Here is a 12798-nt window from a genome sequence, read left to right on the forward strand (position 1 = left end):
CTTCTAGAAAGTAGTTCTCAAGAGTAGCCCTTGGAAGCAGTTCTTGAGAAGCAGTTCACAAAGACAACACTCATCTACAGCAGCTCCGAGAAGATTAGCTTACCATTTCTACCTTTAGCTCCCATGTGTATGCTCCCTCATCTCAGCTGAGAACTTCAGACATAGATCTGTAGAATATTATGGACATATCCACCACTAACATCAAGGCGAGGTCTGCCTCCTAATTAAGGACCCTCTATAAACAGTCTTCTTATGAATTCTAACACATTTCTAAAGGCGAATTTTGTAAAACATATACTTAGACCTGGATTGGAGACCCATGTTTGACAGTACTCAGTGCACAGGAAGCTTCATATTTTTCCCAAACGATTCACATCTTTCTCTCATTCCTGGCCATGTGCAGACTAATGAAAAACTCACAAATACCTCTGTTCTAGTTTGCTAGCTACTGGAATGCAACACACCAGAGATGCATTGGCTTTCAATAAAAGGGAATTTATTTAGTTAACGTATAGTTTATCAGAGGAACAGCAGCTAACTTTCAACTGTGGTTCTTTCTTATTTGGGAAGGCACAGGGTGATCTCTGCTGGCCTTCTCTCTAGGACTCTGGGTTCCAACAACTTTCCCCAGGTTGTTTCCTTTCTGCATCTCCAAAGGTCTGGGCTGAGCTGCGAGTGCTGAGATGAGGTATAGTGAGCTGCTTTGGATATGCTACATTGAGGTCTCTCATTTAAGCACCAACAAGTTAACTCAAACATCATTCATTGCAACAGGCACACCTCCTAGCCGACTGCACATGTAATCAACAAAAGATGAGGTTCACATGCCATTGACTCATGTCCATAACAGTAGAACTAGGCACCTTCACCTAGCCAAGTTGACACTACCACAATGTCTAATACCTCTTTACTTCCTGTTTTACTTTAAAAAAATCCATGTGATTCATCAAAACAGAGGCCTCAGACAGCATTAGGAATCCAGATATTCCCAGACATAGGTAAATAAATTCATTTCTGATTTATATCAGTTTTGACAATGTTTGTAAATATGGTAAATCAAGCCACTTGCGTAAGATACAATTTCCACATTTTAAAAGAAAACTGGAATTGCAAGCTTTGTTTCACCTTAGGATAACAGATATGGGTAACTCAGCAGAGTTGAGAATCCATCTTATCCCACTATCTATACACCTTTTCACTGAGCTTCTAGTAAAATACCACATTAAAATATCAGTCTTTGTATTAAATACAGTGTATCACCCCATATACCCACAAATCTCCAAGGCACACAACGTGGAACATAGACAAGAAAGACTCATGCCGTTTTTCCATACTAGTTATTTTTCCTTGCAGCACTGAATATTCTGTAAATCTGTATGATGACTCTACTGAAGTGAATTCTTGCATATAAAAATCTATCTCCTCACACAAATCGTGCACAGAAATTTGAAACATCAGAAGTGATAAAATAGTGTGAAACCATCAGTTATGTCAACTAAGCTTGCATTTTCTGATTGTAAAGTTACAGAATTAGAGGTTAGAGTGTCAAAATAGATTATTTTTGAATATGACATGGTTTTGAAAATCAACTTCCATCATAATTCACAATGAATTATAGATATGAGGATTAAACATCAGTATCCAAAGCCAATGATCCTAGCTGCATATTGAATGAAATGCCAGGAACAAAAGGACAAAAAATATCATACCTCAATTATATAGACTAACTATAGTATAAAAATTTGGTGAACTAAAGTTGAGAGCATGGGTTATCAGACTGGAGCTTATTGTAAAGCATCTTAGATTGCAATGGCTTACAGCATTCAAATATTTGGGAGTTATAACTGTTAATTCTAAATTCTGAGATACTGAGCTGTTTATATAAAACGTGGTTTTTTCCAGAAACTTTGGGTATTTACATGACCCCTGAAACTCAGAGTTAGAGCTCTGTAACTACGAAAGTCAGCAGCAACCCATATAGGAACTGTTTAAAAAGTCGAAAAAGTGATCAGATTTCGAGCAGAGATATGAATGAAACTCATCTGGATAGGATGAAGGTATATCAGAAGGCTAGGTAAAGGATGATATCATCCATACTTTGAAACTACAACTTCTGTGTGAGACCAAAGGGTGAGATGTTGATTTTGTGCAAAATTTATATTTTGGGTAGTGCATTTCCTAATTTAACTTGTATTGTCAGTTTAGTTAATACCATAAGTACATAGAAACCTGAATATACATGAGATTTTGTTGGTTTGTCAAGGTTATTGTGATGCACTGATAAATCCCAGAGTGAGTTGGACAATGAATAAGAAGTATTTACAAAGTCTCTTGGGGGAATGGAGAGAAAAAGGAAAATATTCAACTTCCCCATTTGGAAAATTTCTGATATTCTAACAAGCAGTTGGGACAACCAAATCGATAAACAGAGCCCTCAATCTTAGGGTTTGCCCCTATGGAACGTATTCCTGAAAAAGATGGACTAAGTCTACTTAAAATTAGGCCTAAGTGTCACCCCCAGAGTACCTCTTTTCTTACTTAGGTGTGGTCTCTCTTTCTCTAAGCTGATGCTGCAAGTGAACTTACTGCCCTCCCCCTCTATGTGGGACATGACATCCAGGGATGTCAAACTCCCTAGCAATGAGGAACAAAAATCCCAAGATGAGATGGAAACCAGCATAAGGGATTGGAAACCTTTTTGACCAAAAGAGGGAAGAGATAAATGAGAAAAAACGTGCCAGAGGCTGAGAGATTTCAAACAGATTGAGAGGTTATCCTGGGGGTTATTCTTATGCATTTTATAGATATCCCTTTTTTAGTTAATGGTATATTGGAGTGGCTAGAGAGAGGTACCTGAAACTGTAGAACTGTGTTGCAGTAGCCTGGTTTCTTGATGATGCTTGCATAATGATACAACTTTTACAATGTGGCTGTGTGATTGTGAAAACCTTGTGTTTGATGCTCCTTTTATCTAGGGTATGGACAAAGAGTAAAAAATATTGATAAAGAATAAAAATAATAGGAGGAAAAAGGTTCAAATAAATTGGGTAGATGGAAATATAGTGGTCAATGAGAGGGAGTGGTAAGAGGTATGGTATGTAGGAGTTTTTTTTCTTTTTTTTATTTCTTTGTCTGAAGTGATGTAAATATATTAAAAAAATGATCATGGTGGTGAATAAAAAACTGTGAATATATTGTTCGCCATTGATTGTACACTATGTATGGAATGCTTGTATGTTAAGCATGTCTGTTTGCATGTTGTTTTATGAACAAACAGTTTCTGTTAATTTAAGAAATAAAAATAAATAAAGAATGATACTGAAGGATCACATCCTACTTTCCGTCTTAATTCATCATTTAAATAACATTGCCCTCCTAGGCTAATTTTCATGAAATTGCAAAAAAGACCAAAAAAAAATTAGAAGACTACCACTGAGAGAAATCTTACAGAAACCTTAGCAATTGAAGACTGAGCTTTAATTTCCATAGCTTTGCTCTGTCCTAAGACATAACCCCTCTCTCTACTCATTCTCCTCTGGTCACAAACACAGAACAATCATTGATCACCCATGTGTCTGGATTATGCTGCATCAGAATATTTAGGTGGCAAGGTTTTTAGATTCATGAAGGACTCTGGAACCAGCAATCCCTAAGTTAAATAGCTTTAGATCGAAAGGGCCCTAATCACAACAAAAAAGATCTCGTGGTTCACAAGTAATTAGGGTTAGATTAATAAATAAAATGCCCATTCCCAAAACAGCATAAACATAATGAATTTCCAAGACATAAACATGAGATGCTTCAAATTCTGGTACATAATGGCATATTATCTGTTTCAAAATATGTCATTTTACATGCACACTATGAATTTTATTAATTTCCATTTGTTGTCCTATTATTATGGGTTATGATGATTGCTTTTTTCCAGCTAAAACTATCACCTCTCTCATAAGCTGCTACCTTAGCAGAGTCTTCTCTTATTTTGAAACCTCTTCAATGCCTCTTTAATCTCTTTGTTCCTCAGACTGTAAATTACTGGATTCAACATGGGTATGAATATAGTGTAAAAGAATGATGAAAATCTGTCAAAGCTGGAGGAACCACCAGAGCTGAAACTGAAATAGACAAAGCAAATTGATGTACAGAAGAGGGAAACAGTGGTCACATGAGAAGCACAGGTGTTAAAAGCTTTGGACCTGCCTTTAGCCGAGGTGATCTTCATAATGGAGAGGACAATATAACCATAGGATAGCATGACAATTATAGCACTTGCTATCCCATAGGTAATTGTTAATATAGCAAGCATGATCTGTACAAAAAAAGGATCAGTGCAGGACAATTTTAACAATTGAGGCAAGTCACAGAAGAAGTGGCGGATCACATTAGGCCCACAGAAGTGGAGCTGAAGCAAGGCACACAATTGGGGTAAAGAACCAGAGAGTCCAGCCATATAGAGTCCCAGTGTCATCCGACTGCAGAGGCTGGGTGACATGATGGATGAATAGAGCAGTGGCTTACAAATGGTGGCATATCGGTCATAAGCCATGACTGCCAGTAGACAAGACTCGCTCAGTCCCATGCTTGAAAAGATGAAGTACTGAACCATGCAGCCCACAAAGCTGATTGTTCGCTGCTGCTGGAAGAAGTTGAAAAGCATATCTGGGGCTGTAGAGGTAACATAGCAGATATCTATGAAGGACAGGTTACTGAGGAAGAAGTACATGGGTGTGTGGAGGTGGGAATCCATCCTTATCAAGACAATGAGGCATAGGTTCCAGGTGACAGTCGTAATATAGATCAACAGGAATATAATAAAGAGCACTGCTAAGATGCTGGGAAAATCTGAGAATCCCAAGAGGATGAAGTAGGTGATCCTTGTAATATTTCCTCCTCCAATCATTGCCTTGGTGTTTCTAAAATCAGAAGAAAACAAGGGTCTATACTGATGAGTCAGGAGAAATCATATCATTATCATTTTCATATGTACTAATTTTCCCCACAATGATCTCTTGAAAATACTTTGATATCTTTCTGTTAAAAATAACCCATCTTTTCACCTCAGAGTAGTCAAGAAGTAAGTATTCAGTGTACCAAGGTATAAATTAATTTATGTGGTCTCAAGAGAAAAGAGAGTTTCAAAAGTTGAGTGGAAATTCTAAAATTATAGTATTACATATGCTATTAGGAAGCATAAAGTAGAGATCAATGGCTCTATTAATAGCTTTTTTTTTGAGAGGTGCATGGTCCAGAAATTGAACTTGGCTCTTCCTCATGAAAGGTGAGCATTCTACCACTGAACCACCCATGCAGCCTGTTAATAGCCTATTATGATGTAAATATATACATATTTCTGTTAATTAATTATGTAAATTTAATTGTATAATAGCTCAAGTATAAGTGGCAGCTTACAAATTAATTTTGAAATATATTTTCTGTTCCATACTGTCAATGAAATTTTTAAATATATCTTCTTTTGCTTTTCTTCTCATGGGCAGGTACCAGGAATCAAACCCAAGTCTCTGGCATGGGAGGCAAGAACTCTGCCTGCTGAGCCACCGTGGCCCACCCTAAAAATATTTTCTTTTAATTTTAAAAAATGTTTCCCCTATTCATGACACCTTTACAACATATGCTCTATAATACACAATATGTATAATACATAAAATATTTATCAGTCTATAATTAATGCAGCATCTACAAGCTGGCCAGAAAATTAACATCAAAATTGCAATGTTGATAAATTTGTTAAGGCAAAACCTTTTGATTTTGTGTACCCAAAAAAATTATGGAATGAGTCTTCTCTGAAAGCTTTCATTTTAAGCATTCTAAAAGTGGGTGAGTTTAGTTCATCATTTGCCCTATCATCTTAGTGTGAGAGTATTTTGTCTAATGGTAAATAGCTTAGTGGTGTATTTAAGCATTTGGGCTCTGGAGTTTGGGTTCTGAAATGCTTTTGTTTTTATTAACATTTTCCAATATTTTCCATCTAGTGTGAGCTTAATCACACTAAATCCAGTTTTACCCATGCGCTGGTTTGAAAAGTTTACGTACCCTAGAAAAGGCATATTTTAATCCAAATCAATCTTGGGGGAGCAGTCATTCCTTCTAATCCCTATTCAGTAGTGTATGTTGGAAACTTTAATTAGCTTATTTCCATGGAGATGTGACTCAATAAGTGTGGGTATTAATCTTGATAGGTGGAGATGTGAATTTACCCATTCCAGGGGGGTATTGATTGGTTTTACCAGAATCCTTTAAAAGAAGAAGCACTTTGGAAAAAGCTAGAGAACAGCAGAGAACAGCAAGAGATAAAGGAGCAGAGAAGAACAACAGATCCACGAGAAAGCCACAGTAGAAAATATCCCAGAACCACAAAGCAGAGAGTCCACCAGCCAGCGACTTTTGGAGATGAAGAAGGAAACATCACCCGGGGAGCTGGAGAGGAAGCGTTTCTGATTTCTACATGCTCTCTGTGTGACAGTATTATGTTCTCTGTGCTTCAGGTGCCTCACCTATAAAAATTGATGAATAATTGTTACCACCTGTTGACACCTGTTATAATAATTGTTACAACCTATTAATCACAGCAGTTGTAGTGATTAAAAGACATGAGGGTTTTAAACAATAAGAAACCAATTAATGTTGGTAAATTCCTATCCCATTATTATTCTTCTCTGAAACGAAAAATGAGGAAATTACTCCTGAAGGATCAGAGAGCTGTTCGTAAAAACGGACTTCATCATAGTTGTAGGATTATTAATGAATTATATTATTTATTTGTATCTCGTATTATCTACTGCCTAGTACAGTTGTAAATTTATGAAGCCATATTTTAATCACCACCAAAAATACCATCTAGCTGTTGAAACCATTTATGGAATAGTTCTGTTGTTTTCGTATTTAATGGTAAGAATATTGAAAATCAATACATATACAACTGAAGAAAAATCTAGTTTATGTATTAATAAATGTTTTCTTCACACAGCTTAGATGTGAAATTAAGAGAAACTCATTTCTATTGCTCAATTCCAGCTTTAGGAACTTTGAAAATCATGCTTTCTGTTTACACTAAGTATACAATACTGTCACTACAAGTTCTCAGATATGTTAACCAGATGACGGTTTTCATGAAAATATAAACTCTCCCAGACATTATTCCCTGAACTCCACAATAGTTGGTCAAAAAGGTGAGAAGAGATCAAACTCTTGATCAATCAGTTGCATTAAAGTCTCTCATTTATTAATAAAATTAAGTGAGAGGCAGCCATAACTAAATGAAGTCTATGTAATCAACCATACACAGAAGAGTGAGTAGTTGTGCATTTCTTATTCTATTCATTATGTAATTATCCTAAAACTTTATGTTAAAATTTGGTAGACAAAAAGAAAATGAAAAAAAAACCTGTATACACTCACTGTCTTTGATTATCTCCTTTGCATGTTTCACCACACAATCTGGAGATGAAAAGGTGACTAAAGTAAAAAGGAGTTGGAAGTTTTACTGTATGGATCTAGCTAATCAGAACTCCTTGTAAGCAGATTCTAATGAGGACATCAGTTTCCTGGGTTGTGCGAGGGCCAAAATGCAGTGCTTATTCTGACTAAATAAAAACAATGTAAGGAAAAGTAGATAAAAAGGGAGTTAGACCAATATTACCTGTGCTTGGAGTGGGTGTCTCTGATATCAGCATTCCCAGGTCTCCAGATCCTCAGGGTTTTCACAGATGACACTGAAGAGATATTTGAAGAATTTCAGAAAACCTAGGGGAACTTAAATGAGTACTTGGTTGCATCATTATATAACAGTGTGTGACCTTTGACTTCGCAACACAGAAAGTTTAAATAACACACGGTACTTAAATGAGAAGCAAATGATAATTTAATAAAAAAAAAACCTCAAGGGCAAAATTAAATTAAGAGTCCTTAAAGTTGAGGTTGTTCGAAAACAGAGGAATCTTAGGACATTCCTTTGAAACCCAGTAAAGTATTATTTTTTATTTAGCCTTGTTTTTCCAATATGCCACTCATTGTGTTATTTTATTCTTGATGCTTCCTTCCCCCATTTTGCATGTTAAAAAATCAGGTTAACAGAATTCCAGGTCTCATCCTTAGGAATTGCAGAACCAGAATTCAAATCCTCACCCAACCCCAGGTATTACCTGTTATTTTATATTTAAGATTATTGTTTTCAACGAAGTTTAGAATGCTAAAATGTTTTTGAGAATGAAATTAGAGTGGTTAATAAAACCTGAGAAAGAATTCTAAGTGGAATGTGTGGAAGTGACAGTCCCGCACAAATAACTCAAAGCAGAAAAAGGACCATAAATCCTGTTCCACGTAAGTCCAACAGGAAGAATTACTCAGATATTGAAATTGCATGGAATCCACTGGACTGCCTGTCTGCTATCACCTAAGTCATGCAGGGTTCTTTCCATGTTATAATTGCTTGTTTCTTTTCCATGCAAAATTTTCAGGTGGCCTTATTGCACGAGATTATGTGCCCTTTTGCACCTGATTATCTGCCCATAAAAATACCTGTTCTCTATAACTAGATAGATTCACACAATGGCTTAGCCTCTTAAATGTGTGGATAAGAGCAGAGGGCAAAGGAGAAAAGGCAACTAGAGGGAGCAAAGTCCCAGATAATTGTTTCTTGCTGTCAGGGTTGTCATGGAGCTTTTCTCCCTACAGGTTTCATGCCCCACTTTGCCATGTCCCTGCTGGATTCTCCCCTCACTTCCCCGTGCTCCTACCATGATCTCATGATTGTGCGATTTTCTTTGTAGTCTTTGAAGTCATTTGAGTCAGAAAGGACCTGGAGATCATCTAGTTGAGGTCCCGTAATTTTCAGTTCAGGAGCCTGAAAGCAGAGGAACTAAGGATTTGCTAAAGATAACACTACTAGCTAGCAATAAAGCTTGAAAATAATTAATATATATAATATATAATCATATATAAATAATATAAATATATATAAAGTACAGTCAATGTTAACAAAATATGTTCATTTTAGTTAGGTACATAAAATCTGTTTGCAAATACCTTGCTTGAATCAATCACCACAGAAGACTGAATAGCAGATAGGTCATTATTTCCTGCACCTAAATGAGGAATTTGAAGCACTAAGGAATTAATTAAGACAAATTTATGACAGAGGCACAACAATGCAGTTTCCATGATGACTTCTGACTCTAACAGTCACTGGTTGTGAGGTCTTGGGAGACATAACATCTGCAAGTCGCATGCAGCTGTAGGTAGTATTATGCAGAGCTGCACTCAGGGAGAATTAAATTGGATTATGCTTAAAAAGAACTTAACAGGGTATTTTGTATATAGAATGCCTTCAATTAATTTTAGGCATAATTTCTGTTTTCTGTTCTGAATTTAGGTCAAAACCAAAAATATTAATTTTTGAAGGTGCTCACCTACCTTTTCATTTTCTAGGTATGTAGAAATCTTTTGATAAGATATCACATTTGGTGTCATTTGCTTCAGACATACTTACTAGTAGGAAAGGTATAGTGTAGACAATGAGTTGATTATTTGATTTAACCCTTCCTAATACAATACTACATAAAAGTTCCACTGATAAGGGTTTTAGTGGCTTAATCATTTTAAATGAACAGCTTCTTAAGTCACCTTTGAAAAATGACACCAAGAGTATGACATTTAGGAACAGTGGAAGAACAAAGGGGAAATATATTTGGCCAGGCCAGGCCCATTTATGCTCCACAAATCACACATTGTGAGAGTCGAGATAAATCATCACCTACACTGGAAGGCATAATAGCCCTCAAATGTCTGATATTCCACTGGTAAATAGAGATAATTTATTACCTGCTAACCTCACTTGAGAATCAAAAAACAATATCTGTGTAATGTAACTATACAAGGTGTAGGGTGTTGTACAAATGTAGAGGAAATATGTACACAAACCTGGTCCAAACTCCCCAGTGTGCAGCACATACCTCTATTAGAAAACTTTTCATTCTTACTGTTGAACACTGAGTCTTTATGTTAGTCATTATGTGTTGTGGTTGTTCTTTTGCTCTATTCTCTTCTCACACTTAAGGCATTAGAATTGATAAGGAACTCACATCTGGTTCATTTTACACGTCTGCACAGTCAGCATTCCTGAGGCCTTGAATGGTGCCATCTATGGAAGAAAAGATGAGAGGAGGAAACAAATTTATTCCCAACAAGAAAACAATTATTTTTTTTTCACTCATGCAGCTGGCTAATTTTAAAAGCTTAAATCAATAATATTGAGTTCAACTACACCCTCCTTATATGAATGCCAACTTTCACTGAAAGATGACCTCACATCTATATGATCATGCTCTCTTTGCAGAGAACTCATACTAAACGGTTATCATTAGTACATTATTTATGAATATACCTTATTTTCAGATTCCCCATGACAGATTTGACAGCTATGTGAGACTTGGGGATGAGCAAATTAAGAACATACAGCCATCTCTCTATATGGAGAGGTAGAAAAATTCAGCTCAAGCTGGGGCTACTACTGACTTGATGCCTGCAGAAGTGCCTGAATCATGCTGAGCCCCATGCATGAAATGAGGACAGTAGATTGAGGCTCTTTAAAATTTCCTAGGGAAATCACATTCACATGATATGTAACCAAGAAATATTGACATTTCTGTGATCAGACTTTATTTTCTCATAAGTAGTCCAGAAAAATATAAAAAAGTTTATCAGCATAGTGACAAGAGTCTTTCAACAAGGGCTAGCAGTTTGGAATTAGATATAACTAATCCCATTTAGTGACCCTATGAAGGGTCCTGGGACATGGAATAAGACAAGGTTGAGAAATATTGGAGGCACCTATTCTCACACGTGATTACATCTCCTCATTCAGATTGAGTGTGTTCAGATGTGCATATGAGTTAGGTTCTCTAGGATGCTGATTCTTTTTCTCCTAGAGAAGCTTTGGGTTTACAAAAAGAACACGCAAAACAATACAGGACTCTTGAATACCACCTCATTAACATCTTGCATTAGCGCGGAATATTTATTACAATTGATGACAGCACATTTTTGAAATTGTGCTATTAAATATAAGGCATGGTTTATCTTACATTTCATTGTTCATTCAGTAAATGGATTTTTGTTCATTCAGAAAAATGTATTTCGAAATACTTTATTCTGTTCCAATATATGCACTCTAACATTTCTTCTCCACATCCTCTCCAGCACTTGTTGTTTTCCCTTATTTGAATAGTAACCATTCTACTTGGGGTGAAGTGGTATAACTTTGTGATTTTGACTTACATTTCTCTGATGGGTAATGGTATTGAGCATTTTTTCCTGTGGTTTCTGGCCATTTGTGTATCTTCTTCGGAGAGATGTTTATTGAGGTTTTTCATCCATTTTTAAAATTTGAATGCCTTTTTATTGCTAACTTGAAGGAATTATTTATGTATCGATATTTAATATTTAAAGATATTAAACCTTTCTCAGATATGTGGGTTCGAAATATTTTTTTCCAGTTGAGTAGGGTGTCTGTTAGCATGCATGATAAAGTCTCTGAGGTGCAAAAGTTTTCAATTTTGATAGGCTCTCGTTCATTTATTTTTTTTAGATTGTTTGTGCTTTGTTTATATGAAACCATTGCCTAAGTCAATTTTCTGAAGATGCATCCCTGAGTTTTTATAGGAATTTGATAGTTCTGACATAATATTTAGGTCTCTGATCCATTTTGAGATGACTTTCATATAAGATGTGAGATAAGGGCTCTCCTTCTTTTTCTGCAAATGAAGAGCCAGTTTTACCAGCACCATTTGTTGAGGAAAGTATTCTTTCTTCTTTGAGTTGTCTTTGCCCCTTTGTCAGATCTCAGTTGGCCTTAAATGTGAAGGTGATTTCTGAGCTCAATTCGATTCTGTTGAATAAGGATGGACATTGTGCAGGAAGTTGGTGCCACAGCAATTAGGTAAGAAAAAGTAATAATTGGCATCCAAATTGAACAGCAGATGTAAAACTATCCCTTTTTTGCAGATGACATGATCCTATATACAGAAAATCCTGAAAAAAAGACAACAAACCTCCTAGAACTAATATATTAATTCAGCAAAGTGGTGGGATAGATCAACACCCAAGAACTAGTATTCTTTTTATACACAAACAATGAGTAATCAGAAATAGAAATCAAGAAAAAATTCCATCTACAACACCAAAATGTATCATATATGTAAGAATAAATCAAATCAAGAATGTAATTGACTTCTACAGAGAAAACTACAAGACATTGTTCAACGAAATTAAAGAAGATATAAATAAATGAAAGGACATTCTATGTTCATGGATGGAAGAGTAAACATTGTTAAATGTGAGTCCTACTCAAAGTGATTTTTCAATCCCAATGAAAATTCAAGTAATCTTCTTTGAAGTAGAAGAGCCAATCATCAGGTCTATATGGAAGTATAAGAGGTTGAATTGGCAAAGCCATTTTGAAAAAGAGGAGTGGAGTTCATAGATTCACACTACCTCATCTTCAAACTTACTACAAAGCCAAAGTATTCAAAGCAGCATATTACTGTCTCAAGCACAGATATATAGATCATGTAAACTTTGAAATAATTTGGAAAGTCAAAAATTTCTATGTTAATAAATTGTATAAGGATGCAGAATTCTTATGAATAAATGTTATAGCGATTGATTTCATGTATTGTTTTATACAAAATATTTTAATTAAATCTTTAATTCTGGATATTTGCTGTTTTATTTTTATTTCTAAGAATTTAATTCTCTCTAAATATATCATACATAACGATGGTG

The 12798-nt window shown here is 35.6% G+C and overlaps 1 protein-coding gene across 1 annotated transcript; it reads right to left on the bottom strand.

Moving 5' to 3' along the window:
• Window positions 1-3961: 3961 nt before the first annotated feature.
• Window positions 3962-4900, bottom strand: LOC143645914 (olfactory receptor 5AN1-like). The gene has a single exon (XM_077115020.1). The coding sequence runs from the start codon at window positions 4898-4900 to the stop codon at window positions 3962-3964; it is 939 nt and encodes a 312-aa protein (XP_076971135.1).
• Between the last annotated feature and the right edge of the window lie 7898 nt (window positions 4901-12798).

Source organism: Tamandua tetradactyla, chromosome 9, assembly GCF_023851605.1.
Source record: "Tamandua tetradactyla isolate mTamTet1 chromosome 9, mTamTet1.pri, whole genome shotgun sequence".
In the NCBI taxonomy this organism is placed as follows: Eukaryota; Metazoa; Chordata; class Mammalia; order Pilosa; family Myrmecophagidae; genus Tamandua; species Tamandua tetradactyla.